This window comes from Procambarus clarkii, chromosome 52, assembly GCF_040958095.1.
Source record: "Procambarus clarkii isolate CNS0578487 chromosome 52, FALCON_Pclarkii_2.0, whole genome shotgun sequence".
NCBI classification, from domain to species: domain Eukaryota; kingdom Metazoa; phylum Arthropoda; class Malacostraca; order Decapoda; family Cambaridae; genus Procambarus; species Procambarus clarkii.
Window position 1 is genome coordinate 8,004,114 of NC_091201.1, and position 25,166 is coordinate 8,029,279.

The 25,166-nt window shown below is 44.4% G+C and overlaps 1 protein-coding gene across 8 annotated transcripts in view; it reads right to left on the reverse strand.

The window, feature by feature from the left end:
* The window catches only part of LOC123763686 (uncharacterized), a 252,335-nt gene that overhangs the window by 150,733 nt on the left and 76,436 nt on the right, over positions 1 to 25,166 (reverse strand). For all 8 annotated transcript variants that reach the window (XM_069304296.1, XM_069304295.1, XM_069304294.1 and 5 more), the window contains one exon: positions 23,230 to 24,428. In XM_069304296.1, the coding sequence (XP_069160397.1) occupies positions 23,230 to 24,412 (1,183 nt within the window). In that variant the 5' untranslated portion in view covers positions 24,413 to 24,428. The remainder of the gene's footprint in view (positions 1 to 23,229; positions 24,429 to 25,166) is intronic.

Genomic DNA, 25,166 nt, shown 5'->3' on the forward strand with positions numbered 1-25,166 from the left:
AGCCCATACACACACACACACCCTCAAATCATCCATCCCTCCCTCCATCCTACCATCAATCCATCTCCATCCTCTCCTTCCCTGCCTCCCTCCCAAGCTCTGCCTGCCTCCCTCCGTGCCTGTCTCCCTCCCTGCCTCTCCCTTACAAGCTCTGCCTGCCCACCTCCCTCCCAACCTCCCACTGATTTGTGGCAGACGTATCTTTGTAAATTAATTTAAAGGCTGAAGCGTGATTAGCTAGCTACATGTCGTAAAATCTCCTTATAGACATTTTCTGTGATAAAACAAGGTGAGTGAGGGTGGACAGATAAGGGAATACTGTTCTGTAAACCTCACTTGGTTTTCCTTCGTCTGTGTCGTTATAGTTCAGTGACCCATGACTTTGAAAGTTTCAGACTAATAAATCATTTCTAAAACCAATGCTTTAATAGCTTTTTATTATCCTAATTAAACTAAACTAAATAAAACCGAAAATATACTGTAATATGATAGACATCTGCTATTTGAGAAATTATTTGTTATTGGAACAACTCCAGCGTGAGCGAGTGGACGGGTCTAATCCCTGTACACACCATGCGTTTCTCGTTTCAATTCGTCGCCACAGTTCAGTGACTACGGCTTCGAAATAATAAAATTAATAAATCATTTAATCAATGGTCATTTAACAGATGATGAGATTATACAAAATGTTACTGGCACTGTTGACGTTCCCAGCACCAGCACAGCCGTACCCAGCACCAGCACAGCCGTACCCAGCACCAGCACAGCCGTACCCAGCACCAGCACAGCCGTACCCAGCACCAGCACAGCCGTACCCAGCACCAGCACAGCCGTACCCAGCACCAGCACAGCAGTACCCAGCACCAGCACAGCCGTACCCAGCACCAGCACAGCTGTACCCAGCACCAGCACAAAAGCAGCTGAAGCCAACACAGCAGCAGCGAGCACCAGCAAAGCTGATGCAAACATCTAAAAACATCGTGTGTGAAGTGAACAATTAGAATAAGTGTTAAATTCAAGTGTGTACATAGTGTTAAAATTAAAGTTGCAATAATTCTAATGTACAATAGTTTTCAAGAACTGTATTGTAGTACTCAACATACAGCAAAACCACTTTTAATAATACAGTGCTAACGGCTTAATGCACTGCAGTACCTATTTACTGTAGAGCATTCACAACTTCACAAAACTTCAAGATGGACATAACTCCAACAATAAGGTAAATACATGAATTACAGAATTTTTAGTAGAGTAGTAAAATATAGGTACAGTAAGTAATATGATACAATGCATTTTTATTGTGTACAAGAAAAAAAAAAAGAGACTGACGCAAACGCCTCTTGAAGGTCACCTCTTGCAACGAATCCAACGCTCCAACGAACTGGGGGTGGTCCCATATAGTACGTTGAATCGAGGTTGTACTGTACTATTTAGCTCAACTTGATGTGTTAGTGAATCTTCTACCATGTTGTTTTCAACTTGTTGCAAGGAGCACTGTTCGTTTGGTTTTGTAGCGTTTTAATTCCCCCCCCCCCCCTGCTTTACCACACTGTCCTACTTATGCCACATGTCCACCCCTGCCAACTCTTACTGCCGTAATATTTCCAGAACGACTACAGACCATCGGGGAACACCTAATGGACGGGGAACATTGGTTTGCCACCGAAGAACACTCTCGATGGACTGCACGGATGGGCGAATGAAGGAACTACTCAGCTGCACTGGGGCCAGCCCCGCTAGGCTAGCCTCCGCATGGGCGGATACAGCGACGACGACGCCCACGAGGACGACCTGGCGTGGCGGTGCACAGCACGCGAAGCACGCACGAGAACGACTACAGACCATCGGGGAACACCTCATGGACGGAGAGCATAGGATCGCGCACGATGAACACTCCCGACGGACTGCTCGGATTGGCACACGCAGGACCTACTCACCCGCCCTGGGGTCAACCTCACTGGGCTAGCCTCTGCAAGGGCGGGATACAGCAATGACGACGACACGAGGATGTCCTGGCGCGGCGGGGCATAGCACGCGAGGAAGGCACGAGGTAATACGCCCACTACACACGGACATCAAGACGGCCGCCTTGTATACCCATGCACCAGAAGGGGCTCCATTGGACACTTCCAGGACGCTGCTTACCTAGCAGCATTTAACAGCCATGTACGCCCGACTCTGTACCTTTTTTCAGTTCTGGAAATTCCTGACTGTTTTTTTAACGGCAGAGGTAACGGGTGTACGGGCACGGATGTGGACGCAGACAAGGAAAAACTCAATGACACCACGCGACGCAGAACTTGCGGCTACGCCATTCCTGGTGGCACAGCCCCCAACGTCAGATGAGAAGACAACGCCCCTACACGCTGATGCTCCTTACGCGGCCATGCAGCGCCCTCCCAATGGACGGGCCACGCAGCTGTCACTTGACGGGCATGAACAGGAAACAATTAAGGACGTCGGATGGTGGAGGAGTGACGTTTTTTTTTCACTATTACGCCAGGCAAGAGGTCTTCATGCTTCCACATTGAAAACATTACGCGGCCAGCAGGCACTCGCCCCTTCGGGGGGGGGGGGGAGGGGGAGGGGTCCGGCCAGCTGGCTCTGCGAGTGGGGGTGCAGCGCCGGCCCCTAAGTATTACGCTGTCCGCAGCTACTTACTCTCACTTGTAAGAGTATTGTTAAATTTGTCCTATAGGTGTATTCTACAGCTACTAGTAATTTACCATTTCACATTATGTCTGGGATTGGCGCATTATTTCTGTCATGTGTTAGGCCACTATATGATACTCTATAAGCCCTGATTCTACTTGAAAATTATGTAAACGTTTGCCTTACTTGTACCAATAGTTAATAAGGATTCCGCGTTCTGCAGACCATGTTCTATTTAGTTACCGGATATAAGCATAGGTATTAATGTTATTAAGTCATTGTAGTCAAGTTATACATGTATTTATGCTGTTGAAAAATTATACAAGTTATCCTGTTCATTAACATGGTCTGAAAAAATTTTATTTATTTGTTTCTACTAAAAAATTAAATAAAATAGGTCCCAATGCTGTCGGTGTCTCATTCCTCCGTTATCAGAAAATAATGTTGTTAATAATGAACTAAAAAAAGTCCACTTATGGATGTCAACCAACAAACTAACACTTAACATAGAAAAGACCTACTACATCTTATTTGGAAGCAAATCTACAAATGCAATTCAGCTTCAGATAGACAATGTAAACATTAGCAATAAAAATGATGGAAAGTTTCTTGGCCTATTCCTAGACAAGAGACTCAACTTCAGTACCCAAATACAACATATAACTAAGAAAGTCTCTAAAACAGTTGGTATACTCTCCAAAATAAGATATTATGTACCTAAGTCTGCTCTCATCTCTCTATATTATGCACTAATCTATCCCTATCTCAACTATGGTATCTGTGCATGGGGTTCAACCACTGCAAACCACCTCAAGTCCATCATCACCCAGCAAAAATCTGCTATCAGAATAATATCAAATTCTGCTTTCAGGCAACACTCAGCCCCCTTGTTTAACTCCCTAAATATGCTAAACATAATCTCACTCCATAAATTCTCTTGTGTCAACTACATTTACAAAACCCTGTTCTTAAATGCAAATCCTGCTCTGAAACTCTTCCCGGACAGATGTAATAGGACCCATTATCACCACACCAGAAATAAATATCTCTTTGATATCCCCAGAGTCAAACTTAATCTGTGTAAACACTCTATGCAAATAAAGGGACCCAGTTTATGGAACTCACTCCCTATTGAATTGAAAAGCTGTCCAACTTTTACATCATTCAAAATCAATACTAAAAAGTACCTAATTTCATCTTCATAGTTTTTCACCTTTTGCCTTAAAATTGCACTGTATCTATTGCTACCCAATCTCCCAACCTTTATGTTCCCAATTTGAACATCTTTACCATTGTGATCATTGCTGTCTTATATGTGCTGTCAATCTGCTGTATGGTGTCTATTAATCTTGTTTAAATTACCAATCAAGCTGTCAATGTAATGAATCAGAGCTTTAATATAACAATGTGCTTTAATATACTTACTAAGCTCTCTCATCTCATTTTTCTCTTGCAATGCATTTGTTATCATTTATCAATTCTGATAGAAATTACCTACTTAAAATTATCTGTTAGATTAAGGACCTGCCCGAAACGCTGCGCGTACTAGTGGCTTTACAAGACTGTAAATACTGTACTATTCAATGTATTCTCACAAACCCAATGTACCTTCTTGTATATATATAAATAAATAATAAATAAATAAATCTCAATCTTTGCTGCAACATATTTATGCCAAAATGTTAATTTTCGTGTATTAATATACATTACTGTATTAATCATTAACATGTTTTATTGTTTCCTGTAGAAAACAATAGCTGACTTGGCATTGTGGTGTGTATGGCCGGGTTCCTGGGGGGTGGCAGGGGGGGGGGGGGTCCTGGAGGTGTGAGGAGACCTGTCAACCCATCAATTTTTTTTTTTGTCTGGTGAGTTGAGACACTTCCAAGCCTGCTGCTTCAATACACCCCATGGATGGTGTGGGGGTTGGTGTGGGGGATGGTGTGGGTGCTGTGGGGGATGGTGTGGGTGCTGTGGGGGATGGTGTGGGTGGTGTGGGGGATGGTGTGGGTGGTATGGGGGATGGTGTGGGTGGTGTGGGGGATGGTGTGGAGGATGGTGTGGGTGGTGTGGAGGATGGTGTGGGTGGTGTGGAGGATGGTGTGGGTGGTGTGGGGGATGGTGTGGGTGGTGTGGGGGATGGTGTGGGTGGTGTGGGGGATGGTGTGGGTGGTGTGGGGGATGGTGTGGGTGGTGTGGGGGATGGTGTGGAGGATGGTGTCGGTGGTGTGGAGGATGGTGTGGGTGGTGTGGGGGATGGTGTGGGGGATGGTGTGGGTGGTGGTGTGGAGGATGGTGTGGGTGGTGGTGTGGAGGATGGTGTGGGTGGTGGTGTGGAGGATGGTGTGGGTAGTGTGGAGGATGGTGTGGGTAGTGTGGAGGATGGTGTGGGTAGTGTGGAGGATGGTGTGGGTAGTGTGGAGGATGGTGTGGAGGATGGTGTGGGGGATGGTGTGAGTGGTGTGGAGGATGGTGTGAGTGGTGTGGAGGATGGTGTGAGTGGTGTGGAGGATGGTGTGGGTGGTGTGGAGGATGGTGTGGGTGGTGTGGAGGATGGTGTGGGAGGTGGTGTGGGGTGGTGTGGGTGGTGTGGGTGGTGTGGGTGGTGGTGGTGTGGGTGGTGGTGTGGGTGGTGTGGAGGATGGTGTGGGTGGTGTGGAGGATGGTATGGGTGGTGTGGAGGATGGTATGGGTGGTGTGGGGGAGGGTGTGGGTGGTGTGGGGGATGGTGTGGGTGGTGTGGGTGGTGTGGGGGATGGTGTGGGTGGTGTGGGGGATGGTGTGGGTGGTGTGAGGGATGGTGTGGGTGGTGTGGGGGATGGTGTGGGTGGTGTGAGGGATGGTGTGGGTGGTGTGGGGGATGGTGTGGGGGATGGTGTGGAGGATGGTGTCGGTGGTGTGGAGGATGGTGTGGGTGGTGTGGGGGATGGTGTGGGGGATGGTGTGGGTGGTGTGGAGGATGGTGTGGGTGGTGTGGGGGATGGTGTGGAAGATGGTGTGGGTGGTGTGGAGGATGGTGTGGGTGGTGTGGAGGATGGTGTGGGTGGTGTGGGGGATGGTGTGGGTGGTGTGGGGGATGGTGTGGGTGGTGTGGGGGATGGTGTGGGTGGTGTGGGGGATGGTGTGGGTGGTGCGGGGGATGGTGTGGAGGATGGTGTCGGTGGTGTGGAGGATGGTGTGGGTGGTGTGGAGGATGGTGTGGGGGATGGTGTGGGGGATGGTGTGGAGGATGGTGTGGGTGGTGTGGGGGATGGTGTGGGTGGTGTGGGGGATGGTGTGGAGGATGGTGTGGGTGGTGTGGGGGATGGTGTGGGTGGTGTGGGGGATGGTGTGGGTGGTGTGGGGGATGGTGTGGGTGGTGTGGGGGATGGTGTGGGTGGTGTGGGGGATGGTGTGGAGGATGGTGTGGGTGGTGTGGAGGATGGTGTGGGTGGTGTGGAGGATGGTGTGGGTGGTGTGGGGGATGGTGTGGAGGATGGTGTGGGTGGTGTGGAGGATGGTGTGGGTGGTGTGGAGGATGGTGTGGGTGGTGTGGAGGATGGTGTGGAGGATGGTGTGGGGGATGGTGTGGAGGATGGTGTGGGTGGTGTGGAGGATGGTGTGGGTGGTGTGGGGGATGGTGTGGAGGATGGTGTGGGTGGTGTGGAGGATGGTGTGGGTGGTGTGGGGGATGGTGTGGGTGGTGTGGGGGATGGTGTGGGTGGTGTGGGGGATGGTGTGGGTGGTGTGGGGGATGGTGTGGGTAGTGTGGGGGATGGTGTGAGTATATTTTGATATATCTTGAGATGATTTCGGGGCTTTAGTATCCCCGCGGCCCGGTCCTCGACCAGGCCTCCACCCCCAGGAAGCAGCCCATGACAGCTGACTAACACCCAGGTACCTATTTTACTGCTAGGTAACAGGGGCATAGGGTGAAAGAAACTCTGCCCATTGTTAATCGCCGGCGCCCGGGATCGAGCCCGGGACCACAGGATCACAAGCACAGCGTGCTGTCTGCTCGGCCGACCGGCTCCCTTTTAAAAATATCCAAACAATATAGTACCTGAGAAGGGATCAGAGTAAGGATTTGGGATGGGACGAGGGAAGGAATGGTGCCCAACTTGGATTGTCAGGGATTGAACGCCGACCTGCATGAAGTGAGATCATCGCTCTACTGTCCAACCCAAGTGGTGTGGGGGATGGTGTGGGTGGTGTGGATGGTGTGGAGGATGGTGTGGGTGGTGATGAGGATGGTTTGGGTGGTGTGGAGGATGGTGTGGGTGGTGTGGAGGATGGTGTGGGGGATGGTGTGGGTGGTGTGGAGGATGGTGTGGGTGGTGTGGAGGATGGTGTGGGTGGTGTGGAGGATGGTGTGGGTGGTGTGGAGGATGGTGTAGGTGGTGTGGAGGATGGTGTGGGTGGTGTGGGGGATGGTGTGGAGGATGGTGTGGAGGATGGTGTGGGGGATGGTGTGGAGGATGGTGTGGGTGGTGTGGAGGATGGTGTGGGTGGTGGTGTGGAGGATGGTGTGGGTGGTGGTGTGGAGGATGGTGTGGGTAGTGTGGAGGATGGTGTGGAGGATGGTGTGGGGGATGGTGTGAGTGGTGTGGAGGATGGTGTGAGTGGTGTGGAGGATGGTGTGAGTGGTGTGGAGGATGGTGTGAGTGGTGTGGAGGATGGTGTGGGTGGTGTGGAGGATGGTGTGGGAGGTGGTGTGGGGTGGTGTGGGTGGTGTGGGTGGTGGTGGTGTGGGTGGTGGTGGTGTGGGTGGTGGTGGTGTGGGTGGTGGTGTGGGTGGTGGTGTGGGTGGTGGTGGTGTGGGTGGTGGTGGTGTGGGTGGTGGTGGTGTGGGTGGTGGTGTGGGTGGTGTGGAGGATGGTGTGGGTGGTGTGGAGGATGGTATGGGTGGTGTGGAGGATGGTATGGGTGGTGTGGGGGAGGGTGTGGGTGGTGTGGGGGATGGTGTGGGGGGTGGTGTGGGGGATGGTGTGGGGGGTGGTGTGGGGGTGGTGTGGGGGGTGGTGTGGGGGTGGTGTGGGGGGTGGTGTGGGGGGTGGTGTGGGGGGTGGTGTGGGGGGTGGTGTGGGGGGTGGTGTGGGGGGTGGTGTGGGGGGTGGTGTGGGGGGTGGTGTGGGGGGTGGTGTGGGGGGTGGTGTGGGGGATGGTGTGGGGGATGGTGTGGGTGGTGTGTGGGTGGTGTGGGGGATGGTGTGGATGGTGTGTGGGTGGTGTGGGGGATGGTGTGGGTGGTGTGGGGGGTGGTGTGGGGGGTGGTGTGGGGGGTGGTGTGGGGCGTGGTGTGGGGCGTGGTGTGGGGCGTGGTGTGGGGCGTGGTGTGGGGCGTGGTGTGGGGCGTGGTGTGGGGGGTGGTGTGGGGGGTGGTGTGGGGGGTGGTGTGGGGGGTGGTGTGGGGGGTGGTGTGGGGGGTGGTGTGGGGGCTGGTGTGGGGGGTGGTGTGGGGGGTGGTGTGGGGGGTGGTGTGGGGGGTGGTGTGGGGGGTGGTGTGGGGGGTGGTGTGGGGGGTGGTGTGGGGGGTGGTGTGGGGGGTGGTGTGGGGGGTGGTGTGGGGGGTGGTGTGGGGGGTGGTGTGGGGGGTGGTGTGGGGGGTGGTGTGGGGGGTGGTGTGGGGGGTGGTGTGGGGGGTGGTGTGGGGGGTGGTGTGGGGGGTGGTGTGGGGGGTGGTGTGGGTGGTGGTGTGGGGGGTGGTGTGGGGGGTGGTGTGGGTGGTGTAATTACCTAAGTGTAATTACCTAAGTGTAGTTACAGGATGAGAGCGACGCTCGTGGTGTCCTGTCTTCCCAGCACTCTTTGTCATATAACGCTTTGAAACTACTGACGGTCTTAGCCTCCACCACCCTCTCCCCTAACTTGCTCCAACCGTCTACCACTCTGTTTGCGAAAGTTAATTTTCTTATATTTTTTCGGCATCTGTGTTTAGCTAGTTTATATCTATGACCTCTTGTTCTTAACGTTCCAGGTCTCAAGAAATCTTCCCTATCGATTTTATCAATTCCTGTTACTATTTTGTATGTAGTGATCATATCACCTCTTTTTCTTCTGTCTTCTAGTTTTGGCATATTTAATGCCTCTAACCTCTCCTCGTAGCTCTTGCCCTTCAGTTCTGGGAGCCACTTAGTAGCATGTCTTTGCACCTTTTCAAGTTTGTTGATGTGCTTCTTAAGATATGGGCACCACACAACAGCTGCATATTCTAGCTTTGGCCTAACAAAAGTCGTGAACAATTTCTTTAGTATATCGCCATCCATGTATTTAAAAGCAATTCTGAAGTTAGAAAGCGTGGCATAGGCTCCTCGCACAATATTCTTTATGTGGTCCTCAGGTGATAGTTTTCTATCTACAGGCATACCTCAGAATAAGAGTTTAATCCGTTCCTGGAGACGCCTCGCCTTCCGAAAACTCGCATTCCGAAGTTAATTTCCCCATAAGAAATAAAGGGAAATTAATTAATCCGTTCCTGACTACCCCAAAAACCCCACATCAAACTAAATTTTTATACCTAATTTACCTAATTCATCTAAATAAACCTACAAAACTGTGTTCCAGTTATTACTTACCTTGCTGTTGAGTGCTGTAGGCGTATGGAAGATGGTGAGGAGGGGGGAGGAGGAGAAGGAGAGGAGTTACTGTTTGGAAGGGGAGTCCCCTTCCATAATCACATCACATAACCCCATGCCTTGTAACACTATGGATACCACTTCTCTTTCTAAATTTTTCAAACCAGCCCCTGCTTGCCTTAAACTCTTTCTTATCTGCATCACTCGTTGCAGGGGTATTCTTTAGAAGGTCTTCGTGCAACACCCTGGCTTTCTCACAAATAATGGCCTCCGAAACACTATCACCCCTCAACTCCTTGTCGTGTATCCAAATTAATAACAACTTTTCCACTTCTTCAAGTATTTGTGGTCTTTGTGCCGTTAATGTTCTTACTCCTTTTGCCACTTTAGCACCCATAATCTTATTTTTCTTCTTAAGTATAGTGCATATTGTTGATGTGGCTTTGTTGTACTGCCTACAAAGTTCAACAACACGTGTACCGTTCTCATGCTTCCGAATGATCTCTTGTTTCTCCTCTATTGTCATCCTCACATGAGCTTTCTGGCCTTTATCCTTACCACTGGCTTTCTTGGGACCCATGGTGAGATATATAATAACAAATTCTATAGACAAATCACCAAAAATCCAACAAAACACTGAAAATCCGCGAGAAGAATTGATGTGGGGGTAGTCACTGAGTGCGAGACAATGGTAAACTGAGGGGCGGTGGGGCGGAGGGGCGACGATCGCCGAACCACCACGCGCTAGGTCGGCCTGTACACATATCAACAAACTCGCGTCCCGAAGTAACCCTCGCCTTCTGAGACAAATTTTTGGAGTAAATACTGCTCGCCTTCCGAAAACCTCGCATACAGGGACAATCGCATTCCGAGGTACCACTGTAGAACCACCCCTAGATCTCTTTCTTTATCAGAATTCTTTAAAGATTTCTCACATAATATATAGGTTGTGTGGGGTCTATGTTCTCCTATTCCACATTCCATAACATGGCATTTATTAACATTAAATTCCATTTGCCAAGTGGCGCTCCATGTACTTATTTTGTCCAGGTCTTCTTGAAGGGCATGACAATCATCTAAGTTTCTTATCCTTCCTATTATCTTAGCATCATCAGCAAACATGTTCATATAATTCTGTACACCAATTGGTAGATCATTTATGTAGACAATAAACATCACTGGTGCAAGAACTGAACCCTGTGGTACTCCATTTGTGACATATCTCCAGTCCGATACATTGCCTCTGATCACAGCCCTCATTTTTCTTAGTCAGAAAATTTTTCATCCATGTTAGAAGAGTACCTGTCACTCCTCCAATATTTTCCAATTTCCAGAACAACCTCTTATGTGGAACTCTGTCGAAAGCCTTTTTTAGGTCCAGATAGATGCAGTCAACCCAACCATCTCTTTCCTGTAATATCTCTGTTGCTCAATCATAGAAACTGAGTAAATTCGATACACAGGATCTTCCAGATCGAAAACCATACTGTCTGTCTGATATTATATCATTTCTCTCCAGGTGTTCTACCCATTTAGTTTTAATTATTTTTTCCAATATTTTGACTATTACACTTGTCAATGATACCGGTCTATAATTAAGGGGGTCTTCCCTGCTTCCATTTTTATAGATTGGAACTATGTTAGCCTTTTTCCACACATCAGCGACAACTCCTGTATACAGGGATGCCTGAAAAATCAGTTGAAGAGGAATGCTGAGCTCAGGTGCACATTCTCTCAGAACCCATGGTGAAACTCCATCTGGACCAACTGCTTTGTTCTTATTTAGCTCCTTGAGCATTTTTTCCACTTCGTCTCTGGACACCTTTATGTGCTCTATGTTGTTCTCTGGAATTCTTATTGTATCTGGTTACCTGAAGATTTCATTTTGTACAAACACACTTTGGAACTTTTCGTTTAATGTTTCACACATTTCCTTTTCATTTTCCGTGAATCTATTTCCCATTTTCAACCTCTGAATATTATCCTTTACCTGCAATTTGTTGTTTATGAATTTATAGAACAGACCTGGTTCTGGTTTGAATTTGTCTGCAATCCCTTTTCAAAATTTCTTTCTGCCTCTCTCCTCACTGCCGTGTAGTTGTTTCTTACATCTTTGTATCGCTGGTATGTTTGGGGGTTCGGCCTCTTCCTGTATTGATTCCATTTTTGTGTCTTTTGGTCTCTGGCCCTCTCGCACCTTCTGTTGAACCAATCCTGTTTCCTAGTTCTGCTTCTCTGTTTTGGTATAAATTTTTTTATGCCTTTATCATATATTTCACAAAACCTGACATACATCTCGTTCACTTCCTTGCCTAGCAACAAGTCTGTCCAATTATACTCACTAAAAAATTTTCTAAGGTTGCCATAATGTCCTCTCCTAAAGTCAGGTTTTTCATTTGCATCGACCGTCATATTTTCTTCCAGATTATAACGCATTGCATACTTTATTCCCAAAAAGACATGGTCACTTTTACCCAAGGGACGAAGGTACTGAATGTCAAATATTTCTTCCTCCTTCCTGGTAAATATCAAATCTAGCATGGAGGGGACGTCCCCTTCCCTCATCCTCGTAGCTTGTTTAACATGTTGATACAATAATGTTTTCAGGATGAGGTCTACAAATTTACAGGTCCAGAAATCTTCTGTTTTAGCTTCACATGCTTCCCAGTCTATGGATTTCAAGTTGAAGTCGCCGACTATCAACAGTCGTGAACTATCGTTATCCGCTCTCGCTATGATCTCTCTCATTATTGTTATAAGACCTTCTCGTTTACTATCTAGCTCCTCCTTTGAACATGTGCTGCTTAACGGTGGACTATATGCATTTATGATCATTAGTTTTATTTCAAAGCTGGAGAAATTGCTGATCTGGAGAGCGTGCAGAGATCCTTTACTGCTAGAATCCATTCAGTAAAACATCTAAACTATTGGGACCGACTAAAGAGCCTAAAACTGTACTCCCTTGAGTGCAGGCGGGAGAGGTACATAATAATTTACACATGGAAAATATTAGAGGGGCTGGTCCCAAACCTGCACACAGAAATAACATCACATGAGACCAGAAGACATGGCAGGATGTGCAGAATACCCCCGTTGAAAAACAGAGGTGCAACTGGTACTCTGAGAGAGAACTCTATCAACATCAGAGGTCCGAGACTGTTCAACACGCTTCCACTACACATAAGGGGCATAACTGGCCGACCCCTCACAGTGTTCAAGAGAGAACTGGATAAGCACCTCCAAAGGATACCTGATCAACCAGGCTGTGACTCATACGTCAGGCTGCGAGCAGCCGCGTCCAACAGCCTGGTTGATCAGTCCGGCAACCAGGAGGCCTGGTCGACGACCGGGCCGCGGGGACGCTAAGCCCCGGAAGCACCTTAAGGTCAAGGTAAGGTAAGGTAGTTTATCATCCTCATGGCAGATCTCTAGTGCTATTATGTCAACTTCTTGTGGATTGGCAGTCACAATTTCGTTCACCTTTAGGTGTTCTTTCACCAGTACAGCAACGCCACCGCCTTTCCTGATTTTTCTGTCCCGTCTCCAAATTGAGTAGCCCCTTGGGAATATAACCTCATTTAAAATAGCATCTTTAAGTTTTGTCTCCGTGAGTGCAACAATGTCTGGTGTCTGCAGCTGTATTATATCACTTAACTCCAGTATCTTTGATCTTACTCCATCTATGTTGGTGTATGCAATCTTGAGGAACTTGTTCCCCCTCTTCTTATTTTTCACTTCCCCTTTCTCTAATGATTTTGTTGGTTTGCCTTTATGTACCACTTTACTGGCCTGCCTACCCCTATCACTTTGAAGAAAAAAAAATTGGTGTGGGGGATGGTGTGGGGGATGGTGGGGTGGTGTGGGGGATGGTGTGGGTGGTGTGGGGGATGGTGTGGGTGGTGTGGGGGATGGTGTGGGTGGTGTGGGGGATGGTGTGGGTGGTGTGGGGGATGGTGTGGGTGGTGTGGGGGATGGTGTGGGTGGTGTGGGGGATGGTGTGGGGGATGGTGTGAGTGGGGTGGGGGATGGTGTGCGTGGGGTGGGGGATGGTGTGAGTGGGGTTGGGGATGGTGTGAGTGGGGTGGGGGATGGTGTGAGTGGGGTGGGGGATGGTGATTCTCGCATCTCAGATTATTATCGACACGTAAAGAGCATGAAATATTATAATGAAGCAGCGAACAACGAAGAAAGACTAAAATTCAAAAGTTTTTGGTACGGTTTCACAGTAGGCCTACAGGACCAGCACTAGCAAGGACTTCCTTCATAAGTCAAGTGCAATGTTTCCTAATGCTAATGTGTCCTGGCATATGTAAAAAAAAAAAAAAAAAAAAAAAAGTTAAGGTCGTTGGGGCCGAACGGATGGAACAAATTCCGCACTGGAACGAATCTGCTTCGCCCCATATAGTTCGTTCAAGTGAGGACACACTTTTCTTATGGGGAAATTAGCTTTGGATTATGAGTTTTCGGAATACGAGCTGTCTCCAGGTACGGATTAAACACTTAAACCGAGGTACCACTGTATAAACATTTCAGTGTTGCCGCGCGTTTGCCCGAAATGCCTGGCGCACGAGGGGAAAGTTAAAGAATCTTCTGCCGGGAGCGCGATAGTGTTAAAACGTTTTGACCTCACGTTTTATACTTTTAAATGGGGACTTTAAATAAATGGGGACTTTAAATGGGGACGCAGGGGACTTTAATATTGACCTCTGCGAGCCTGAACACCCCACTGCTGTTAGTTTCCTCAACTGTATGAATTCCTGCTTCCTCATACCCTTAATCACTAGACCTACTAGAATCACTGATAGCACTGCCACGACGCTCGATCACATCTGGACCAACATAACCTCTCCGCTTACTTCAGGTATAATCACCGATAGCACTACAGACCATTACCCCACATTTCTCTTAACTAACATTAGCAAACCACCTCTTGAGTCAAGAGTGATACGTTTTAGACTACACAACGAAACTGCTATAGACAATTTTATAACTGCTGCTGATAATGTCAACTGGGAGTCCGAGTTAGGTAACATAGTGGACATCAACCTAGCAGTGCAATCTTTTCTTCAAAAAACTCTTAGCCTTTATAATACCCACTGTCCTATGCTTACAAAACAAGTCACAACCAAAAGGCTTAACAATCCCTGGCTTACAAAGGGAATACTTAAATCTATTAATAAAAAACATGACCTTGAGAAGAAGTATAGGTTAGGAATTGTCTCCAAAGAATTCTCAAAGAATTACTCATTATTGCTGTCTAAGATAATTAGACGAGCCAAAACTAAATACTGCGAAGATAAATTTACCCAAATAAAGAGCAACATTAAACAAACTTGGAGAACAATTTCTCAAATATTGGGATCAAAGAAGTCTTGAAATAACAAACCGACTCTCCTGTCTAATAACGATGGTCAGCTTTCAGCCTCTGATTCTGCTATTGAGTTCAATAGGTTCTTCTCTTCCATTGGTTCATCCCTTGCAAATGATATTCCATCTTCCAGTACAGACATTAATGACTATCTTTCAGGTAACTATCCACAGTCTCTGTACCTAAAGCCTATTAATTCCACTGACGTCAATGAGATAATCCTTTCCCTTAAAACCAAGTCTGGTGCCCTTGAGGAGATACCAACTTTAATTTACAAAAAAGCCTCCAGATCTTTAGCCCCTGCTATTGCTTTGCTCTTCAACAAGTCACTTGAACTCCAAACCTTCCCAGATATTCTAAAAAAAGCGAGAGTAACGCCTGTCCACAAATGTGGTCATCTCACAGATGTTAACAACTTCAGACCTATATCTATCCAGCCTAACTTGTCAAAAATTTTTGAAAAACTAATCTATAAGCAGCTTTACTCATATCTAGCCAAACTCAATATACTTAGCCCTTGCCAATATGGCTTCAGACCCAAAAAAAGCACTAACGATGCACTTATTAGTATGCTTAACTCGATTCATACAGCTCTTGATAAAAATGAGTTCCCTGTTGGGTTGTTTGTGGACCTGCGTAAAGCTTTTGATACTGTCAACCACCAAAACCTTCTTCTTAAATTACATCATTATGGAGTCAGAGGACACTCCCTACAATACCTCAAATCCTACCTTACTGACAGGCTCCAATATGTTTCTGTGAATAATACAATTTCTCCCACCCTACCCATCAACATTGGTGTTCCCCAGGGCAGCATACTTGGCCCTCTCCTCTTTCTCATCTACATTAATGACCTTCCAAATGCCTCCCAACACCTCAAACCAATTCTATTTGCTGACGACACAACCTTCATTTACTCCAGTCCTGATCCCCTTGCTCTAAATGCCACAGTAAATACTGAGCTAAATAAAGTCCATCTGTGGCTAACTGCCAACAAACTCACCCTTAACATTGACAAAACCTTCTATATTCTGTTTGGCAATAAATCCTCTAATCAAATAAATCTCAAAATAAACAATACCCAAATTTGTAACAAATTAGATGGCAAATTCCTTGGCATTCTCATTGACCACAAGCTTAATTTCCAGGGACACATTCTAAACATATCAAAAAAAGTTTCAAAAACTGTGGGCACTTTCTAAGATCAGATATTATGTACCACGCCCTGCCCTGGTGACTCTCTATTACTCCCTTATCTATCCATATCTCAACTATGGTATTTGTGCTTGGGGCTCTACTACCCAAAATCACTTACGTCCTCTAATTACTCAACACAAAGCTGCTATTAGGACAATATCCAATTCTGGCCCCAGACATCACTCGGTACCCCTACTTAAATCTCTGAATATGTTAGACATTAAGTCACTGCACATTCTCTCATGTGTATTATACATATATAAAACGCTAAACTATAATGCCAATCCTGATCTCAAAAGCTTCATAGAAGGTTGTATCAGAACCCATGAGCATCACACCAGAAATAAATACAGTTTTGATATTCCTAGAGTACGACTTAATCAAACTAGAAATGCTCTACAAATCAAGGGGCCCAGAATGTGGAATGACCTTCCCAACCATGTTAAAGACTGTACCTCTCTCAACCAGTTTAAGTTAAAAGCGAAGCTATACCTAATAAATTCCCTGTAACCTACCTTACCCTTCTATTGTCAACCAATGTCTGTTTTTTTCTTTAAAGAGCGCTGTTTGTCGACATAATTGTATTTGTGCTGCTTTTTCATTTCTTGTTTTCATTCTACTCATTATGCTCAATTAGTATTAAGCTTGTCATTTAAGTTTATCATGCCAGAAACGCTTTGCGTAATAGTGGCTTTAGGCATTGTATGTACTAGCTCTACCTATAAGTCAAACAATCCTTGTAAAAATTTATTGTATGTATGTACCTTACCTAAATAAAATTGTATTGTATTGTATTGTTGTACTTGTCTTTACAAATTCTCAAAATACATACTTTAAACAAAATTTAACAAATAACTAAAACAACGAAATGTCGTTTTTAGCATGTTTTGAAAATGTGAAAATGTTTGGTGCGAATGCTCCAAATCACATGTGCATTTCTATAGGCCATTGCTCCTCATGCCTCTCTGGGGGAGGCCAGGTTCTGGCTCGTGGTCCCCGGTATGCCTAGAACTCCATTCACACTAATGTGAAAATCTAAAGATATACATATCAGCCTGGATAGCTCCAGGAAGCCATAGGGCTTCCCCCAGAAAATAAAATAAATCCCCATGCTCCACTTAGTCACCACAAACTGGTACACATTAAAGTGTACATCTTGGTTTCTATTACACCATTATCTTTCTTATACCCTGGAACTTTGGCCCTGTGGTTAATAACCTCTAACCAAACACATGGCCCAGGTCAACCAGAATAAACAGATTTATATTACAGAATGAAAAAATCCCACAAACATTGCCAGCCATCTCTGGGACATATGCGTTTACAATCCTTCTTATTCCTGAATAAAATTCCGCACCACACTACAATAAGCCTGCCCTAGTTACTATTTATTTATTTATTTATTTTATTTATTTATTTAAATACAAAAAAGTACATTGAATTAATGAAAGTACATAGTATTGATGTTTTTACATTCTTGTAAAGCCACTAACACACAGCGTTTTGGGCAGGTCCTTAATCTAACAGCTAATTTTAAGTAGGTAATTTCTAGCAAAATTGAAAAAATGTTAACAGGTACATTGTAAGAAAATTTGACGAAGATTAGTAGGTACATTATAGTAAATTCTAAGGATTATCAACAGGTACATTGTAGCATAATTTGAGGATTATGTCAAGGTGATTACCTTGATTAGCAATGATAACAATGGTGAAGTTGTATGGCTTATGTACATATATTGGGGAAGTGGGTAGCCCTAGATACAGTGCAATTTTAAAGCACTAGGCAGGAAACTATGAGGATGAAATTAGGTACTTTTTGGTTTTATTTTTAAATAAGGCAAAAGTTGGACAGCTTTTTAATTCATTAGGGAGTGAATTCCATAGACTATGTCCCTTTATTTGGATAGTGTGTTTACACAGATTAAGTTTGACTCTGGGGGATATCAAAGATATAGTTATGCCTGGTATGATGATTATGGGTTTCTATACCACCAGGGGTGTCCCTCTGACTTGATCCAACAAGTTGGAAGGATGTCCTCACAACACCGCTACCCAGAGAGAGAGGTAGATGAATCTTTGTGCATTGCTTACACTGCTGCCCTGCAACGTTCCAATGTTTTTTCTGCTTCCCCATTTATTTTATTTTCGTTTAATTTTTGTTACAACGGCTTTTCCACATTTAACACATTTTATTTATCAACATACTTTACAGTCACAGAATGTACTTCAAGTAGTCATTTTAACAGTACAGTGGAGCCTCGATTTACGATGGTAATCTGTTCCCAGAGACGTATCGTAAGTCGAAACAATTTTTCCCATAAGAAATAAAGGGAATTGAATTAATCCATTCCAAACCCCCAAAAATATTAACTTAAAAATATGTTTTATACTGAATCCAATTTTTTTCTCTAATTACAATACAGTACATATGATTATCTTACCTTTATGGAGGACTCTTGATGGCGTATGGAAGATGGTGAGGAGGGGAAAAGAGGAGAGGTGTTACTGTTTGGAAGGGAAGTCCCCTTCCATTATAACATCAGGCAGTGATGACTTCTCTGGAGTACACACACTCCTACATTTTGCCTGCATACCACTAGGACCTGGTTGTGATTCACTGCTTGTTTGTCTCACTAAAAATCTTTCCATAGATTTTTGTTTTTCCATACATTTTAATTTTTGTCTGTAGTGAGGCATCACAGTGTCATTAAAAAGGTTAAGGTGCCTACTGCACTGTGATTTGGGTGAGTCATTTCAGCAAAAGTTTGCAATTCTTCCCATGCTGCACTCATTTTCTTAATCAATGAGGAAGGGACATTCAGTACTGTCTCCTCCTCTTCCCCTGAAAAAATTTCCTCAGCTGTCTTTTGTTGCTGCTCCTAGTGAAGTTCTTCGGTGGTCAGTTCTTCGTTGTGTCCCTTCACCAGCTCGCAACACATAACACTATGAATGCCACTTTTTTTTCTAAATTTCTCAAACCATCTCCTGCTCGCCTTAAACTCTTTCGCATTTGGATCACTTGTTCTAGGGGTTTTCTTTAAAAGGTCTTCATGCAATTTCCTTGCTTTTTCACAAATGATGGGGAGCCAGTCGGCCGAGCGGACAGCACACTGGACTTTTGATCCTGTGGTCCTGGGTTCTATCCCAGGCGCCGGCGAGAAACAATGGGCAGAGTTTCTTTCACCCTATGCCACTGTTACCTAGCAGTATATAGGTACCTGGGTGTTAGTCAGCTGTCACGGGCTGCTTCCTGGGGGTGGAGGCCTGGTCGAGGACCGGGCCGCGGGGACACTAAAGCCCCAAAATCATCTCAAGATAACCTCAAGATCTCAAGATAAGATGGCCTCTGAAACGCTATCACCCGCTAACTCCTTGCTGTGTATCCAAATTAATAATAACTGTTCAACATCCTCAAGTATTTGTGTTCTATGTTTTGTGATTATTGATCACAAGTGCTAAAGTGGCCTTTTGCCACTTTAGCACTCATAATGTCCTTTTTCTTAGCATGTATGGTGGATATCGTTGACCGAGATTTGTTGTACTGCCTAACTAGTTCAGCAACCTGCACACCATCTTCATATTTACGAATGATCTTGTGTTTTTGCTCTATGGTCATCTTAACATGTGTTTTCATATGCTGAACCTTACCACTGACTTTCTTGGGACCCATGGCATGATATATAATAATCAGTTTTATGTTCAAAAAGCAAAAAATCCCCCCCCCAAAAATAGGATTTCTTTTAAGCGTGATAGTCACTAAGCGGGCGGCTCTAGTAAACTGAGGCAGGTCGGTCCGTGCGACAAGGAACCATGCGCTCGGTAGACCCGAACGTGTATTAACAAATATCGTTAGTCAACGACACCAAGTCGAGTCGTATTTTCCCATCAAATTTATATCGCAACTCAAAATTATTGCAAGTCGGGGCAATCGTAAGTCGAGGTGCCACTGTACTCTTTTTTAGCTTTCTGGCCTCAATTTTCGTGTTACGTCATTCAATTTGTTATCAAATTGTTCGCAATAGAATGCTTTAACCACTTAACTGCACCAACCGAGTATTCTCGGTCGGCGGGAAACTGCGCCAACCGAGAAAACTCTTTGATTTTTCGGTACTAATTCTAAATGTGTACGAGGTTGGTTGTGTACGAAATGGACTCTTAGGACCTCCTGTGAGAGGCAGCCATCTTGGAAAAAATTCCCAGAATGCCCTAGGGCTGCTAGCTGGGTTAGTACTGAAGGAGCAACCATGGGTGGCGCACGCGCCTCTGGCTCTCAAACACCTGTCCGACGCGGTGTTGAAAGATAACGCTCTGCCGGAGAAATTCAAACCTTATTGTTTGAAGAACATAAGGGTCATAATATTGGTGAAGCTAGGCGCAATAAGGACCTAACAGGTCTATTCTATAAATTCATAAACAACAAATTGCAGGTAAAGGATAATATTCAGAGGTTGAAAATGGGAAATAGATTCACGGAAAATGAAAAGGAAATGTGTGAAACATTAAACGAAAAGTTCCAAAGTGTGTTTGTACAAAATGAAATCTTCAGGGAACCAGATCCAATAAGAATTCCAGAGAACAACATAGAGCACATAGAGGTGTCTAGATACGAAGTGGAAAAAATGCTCAAGGAGCTAAATAAGAACAAAGCAGTTGGTCCAGATGGAGTTTCACCATGGGTTCTGAGAGAATGTGCACCTGAGCTCAGCATTCCACTTCAACTGATTTTTCAGGCATCCCCTGTTTACAGGAGTTGTAGCTGATGTGTGGAAAAAGGCTAACATACTTCCAATCTACAAAAGTGGAAGCAGGGAAGACCCCCTTAATTATAGACCAGTATCATTGACAAGTGTAATAGTCAAAATATTGGAAAAAAATAATTAAAACTAAATGGGTTGAACACCTGGAGAGAAATGATATAATATCAGACAGACAGTATGGTTTTTGATCTGGAAGATCCTGTGTATCGAATTTACTCAGTTTCTATGATCGAGCAACAGAGATATTACAGGAAAGAGATGGTTGGGTTGACTGCATCTATCTGGACCTAAAAAAGGTTTTCGACAGAGTTCCCCATAAGAGGTTGTTCTGGAAACTGGAAAATATTGGAGGGGGTGACAGGCAAGCTTCTAACATCTTGGGGTTATCTTGAGATGATTTCGGGGCTTTTTAGTTTCCCCGCGGCCCGGTCTTCGACCAAGCCTCCACCCCCAGGAAGCAGCCCGTGACAGCTGACTAACACCCAGGTACCTATTTTACTGCTAGGTAACAGGGGCATAGGGTGAAAGAAACTCTGCCCATTGTTTCTCGCCGGCGCCTGGGATCGAACCCACGACCACAGGATCAAAAGTCCAGCGTGCTGTCCGCTCGGCCGAGCGGCTCCCTCATGGATGAAAAATTTTTTGACAGATAGAAAAATGAGGGCAGTGATTAGAGGCAATGTATCGGAATGGAGAAATGTCACAAGTGGAGTACCACAGGGTTCAGTTCTTGCACCAGTGATGTTTATTGTCTACATAAATGATCTATCAGTTGGTATACAGAATTATATGAACATGTTTGCTGATGATGCTTAGATAATAGGAAGGATAAGAAACTTAGATGATTGTCATGCCCTTCAAGATGACCTGGACAAAATAAGTATATGGAGCACCACTTGGCAAATGGAATTTAATGTTAATAAATGCCATGTTATGGAATGTGGAATAGGAGAACATAGACCTCACACAACCTATATATTGTGTGAGAAATTTTTAAAGAATTCTGATAAAGGAAGAGATCTAGGGGTGGTTCTAGATAGAAAACTATCACCTGAGGACCACATAAAAAATATTGTGCGAGGAGCCTATGCCACGCTTTCTAACTTTAGAATTGCTTTTAAATACATGGATGGCGATATACTAAAGAAATTGTTCACAACTTTTGTTAGGCCAAAGCTAGAATATGCAGCGGTTGTGTGGTGCCCATATCTTAAGAAGCACATCAACAAACTGGAAAAGGTGCAAAGACATGCTACTAAGTGGCTCCCAGAACTGAAGGGCAAGAGCTACAAGGAGAGATTAGAGGCATTAAATATGCCAAAACTAGAAGAGAGAAGAAAAAGAGGTGACATGATCACTACATACAAAATAGTAACAGGAATTGATAAAATCGATAGGAAAGATTTCCTGAGACCTGGAACTTTAAGAACAAGAGGTCATAGATTGAAACTAGCTAATCACAGATGCCGAAAAAATATAAGAAAATTCACTTTCGCAAACAGAGTGGTAGACGGTTGGAACAAGTTAGGTGAGAAGGTTGTGGAGGCCAAGACCGTCAGTAGTTTCAAAGCGTTATATGACAAAGAGTGCTAGGAAGACGGGACACCACGAGCGTAGCTCTCATCCTGTAACTACACTTAGGTAATTACAAAGGTCGGATGCCAAGTAATACAGCACCTATGAGGACGATACAGCGAGCGTATCCAGTTGTAGCTCTGAGCGTCGCCCTTGCAATCCTATACTATCTACAATTTATTTAGATGATATATAGTTGAATAATTTTTTGTGTTCAGTGATGATGCATCTGATATAAATAGCATTGATGAACAGTGTTAGCGGCTTCCATGGTGGTGTTTTTCATAGATATTTTCAAAAATACCTGAATCTCTTCCTAACTGACAGACACTCTTTGAGGCTAGCTGAATCTCTTTCTGACTGACGGACACTCTTGAGGTAAGCTGAATTTCTTCCTGTGTGGGACCATACAAAGCGATCTTTTCAAGACTACCTTACAAATTGATTTTTTCCTATAATCTTTTCAATACTACCTTATGCTTTACAAGCTTGGCTACATACAACCTACAAGTACTAAAGCCAAGGGTGCACTTGAGTGTTATTTGCAAGCACACAGAATGAAGAAACAGGAAGCAAAAATTTATCTGTACCTGGTGCACTGAGAGCGAAGTCGCTCTGTGTACCATGGGCAACTTCGTTCATTATTACTCACTTCCGAAGTACTGAGTGTGTAATACAGTGTGTTACTGTGTAAATAGTGTGTGAAACTGTACATATTGTAATTTTAGTGAATTTTTAATGGGTAATATTGTGACAATAAACCTTTAATGTGGACACATTACTGACACATGTATCACAGTTCCAGGGAACATTATGAACTTTCTACTGTATACATATTGTAAAGGACACAAATATGCATCATATACGATAATAAAAGCAAATAAAACCACATTGGAAATACATAAAACAAATAATTGAAAATATATTTGTGGCAACACCCAGTGCTTGAATGGCCAGCGCGACCGTGTCTGGGCGAGTCATGCACGGGCGACCAGGCCCTGATGACGTCACAGCGCACCTTGTCCACGTCCCCACAGCCAAAGTAAGTGGACACCTTGCCCAACAAATGTATAATATATTTCACATTTACTTTTTATATATCAAACATGTTTACTGAACACGTTACCTGTTGTTGTGGAATGTTTCATTTCTTGACCTGGAGCCTTTGCATCTATTAACTGCATAATGTTGATGTCAGGCCTAGTCACCATACTCTTTGTTAAGCTGACGTTTGCCGAGCTTGGCAAATTGAGGTATGAGGCATCTTGCAGGTTGACGTCAGCCAAGTTTTGCAAGTTCTGGTATTTTGAATTAGGTATGTTGAGGTTTCTTGAGCTTTGCAAGTTGAGGTGAGTGGCATCTTGCATGTTGAAATTAGAGGGGGTTTTCAAGATGAGGTGTGTGGCATCTTTTGTGTTGAGGTATACAGGGGTTTTCAAACCAAGGCGAGTAGTATCTTGCATGTTGAAATTAGAGGGGGTTTTCAAGTTGAGGTGCGTAGCATCTTGCATGTTGAGGTTTGCCGAGTTGTTCAGGTTTAGGCGAGTGGCATCTTTAATGTTAATGTTTGAGGGAATTTTCAGGATGAGGTGCTTAGGGTCTTGTATGTTGAGGTTTTTCGAGCCTTGTACATTGAGGTTTGCAGAGTCTTGCTCTAAGATATAGGAGTTCATAAGATGACTGTCATGTACCTCAGGATTTCTTGGCATTTGCTCAGCAGTTCTAGCATACACAGGTTGTTCGTGTTGCATACTGCCGTTTGGAGCAGCTTGCATTTTTGTAAAAGAGTTAGAGTAAGTTTGTGGTATCATAGAATTCACAGCATTTTGTGCCACAGTGACAGGGTACAGACCTGCTAGCATGTTTGTGTAGGGGTTTATACCTGATGCATAGGTCACAGGGTCAATCAAATCTGGTTGTTGCCAACCTGCATTCCGATGTCCAAATAACTGTCTAGGAAAACCGATCATACCTGAATTGCCACAATTTACGCAAGAGATATTAAATGACATGTTGTAATTTCTATCCAATCTTGATCTATATAAATCTGCCTCTGTAATGTAATCTTGTACCAGACTACTTTGAGATGGAAGTCTATATCCAGATCCTGGGATGATATTATGCACAGGCAAGGGATAAGACCTAGGTTCCATCTCATAGTTTCTATTTTCAACAAGTTGGAAGGGAACTGCTTCATTAACTATATTTACCACCTTTCCAGGGATATAAATAGAGCTAGGAGTGGTTGTGTTTCCTGTACTACTTCCAATATTAATGTTTTGTTCATGCATATCTGGAGCAGGCATCATCTTGAAGTCGTCTTACCTATAAAAAAAAGATTTAAACTAGATTATTTTAACCAATTTAAAAGCAAGTAATTATTAAAGAAGGTACAAGCTAGGAAGACTATGTAGCACTGTCTAATTCACAGGGTATTCTAAAGGTGCCAAATATCATTCAAGATGCCAATATGAGAACTGAGGGCCATAAGGTTAATGATATCAAAGGTTGTAAGGAAGGGGTCCTTTTTGGAAGAATGTTTTAATGTTGATAATTGGCAGTGAATAGTTAAAACTGTGTTGGTTTGTAATGGAAAGATATTTGAAATTCCTGCCAGTGCAGTGGCTAGTCCTGCACATGCACAGTGCATTGTCACAGTGTGAGGACGTTCCTCTCTAAAAGAATATAAACATCAATTTAAGGGGGCTTATCACACTAAATTAAAAGTTGTTCAATTTGCTTATAAATTTTTTTATGAAATGGTTATAGAAAGGGCTGCAACTGGTCCAAGTTTCACCATCACACCCTAAACAGAAAAGGAGAAAAAAAATACACAACGTATTATGCAACGAATGTTCAACATTCTCAAATAATCTTAGGAAACACATGTGTCAACTAAAATGTCTACTATGTGCTGTAGAAGCACAAACTCTTGTAATAATTGTAATATGTATGTGCAATATATTTATATGTAAATTTTTTTTTTTTTTCTTTTTTTTTTGGCCAATTTTTTTTTCTCGTTTGTTATCAAGGGATTTGCATGAAACTTGCACACCTTGCTCA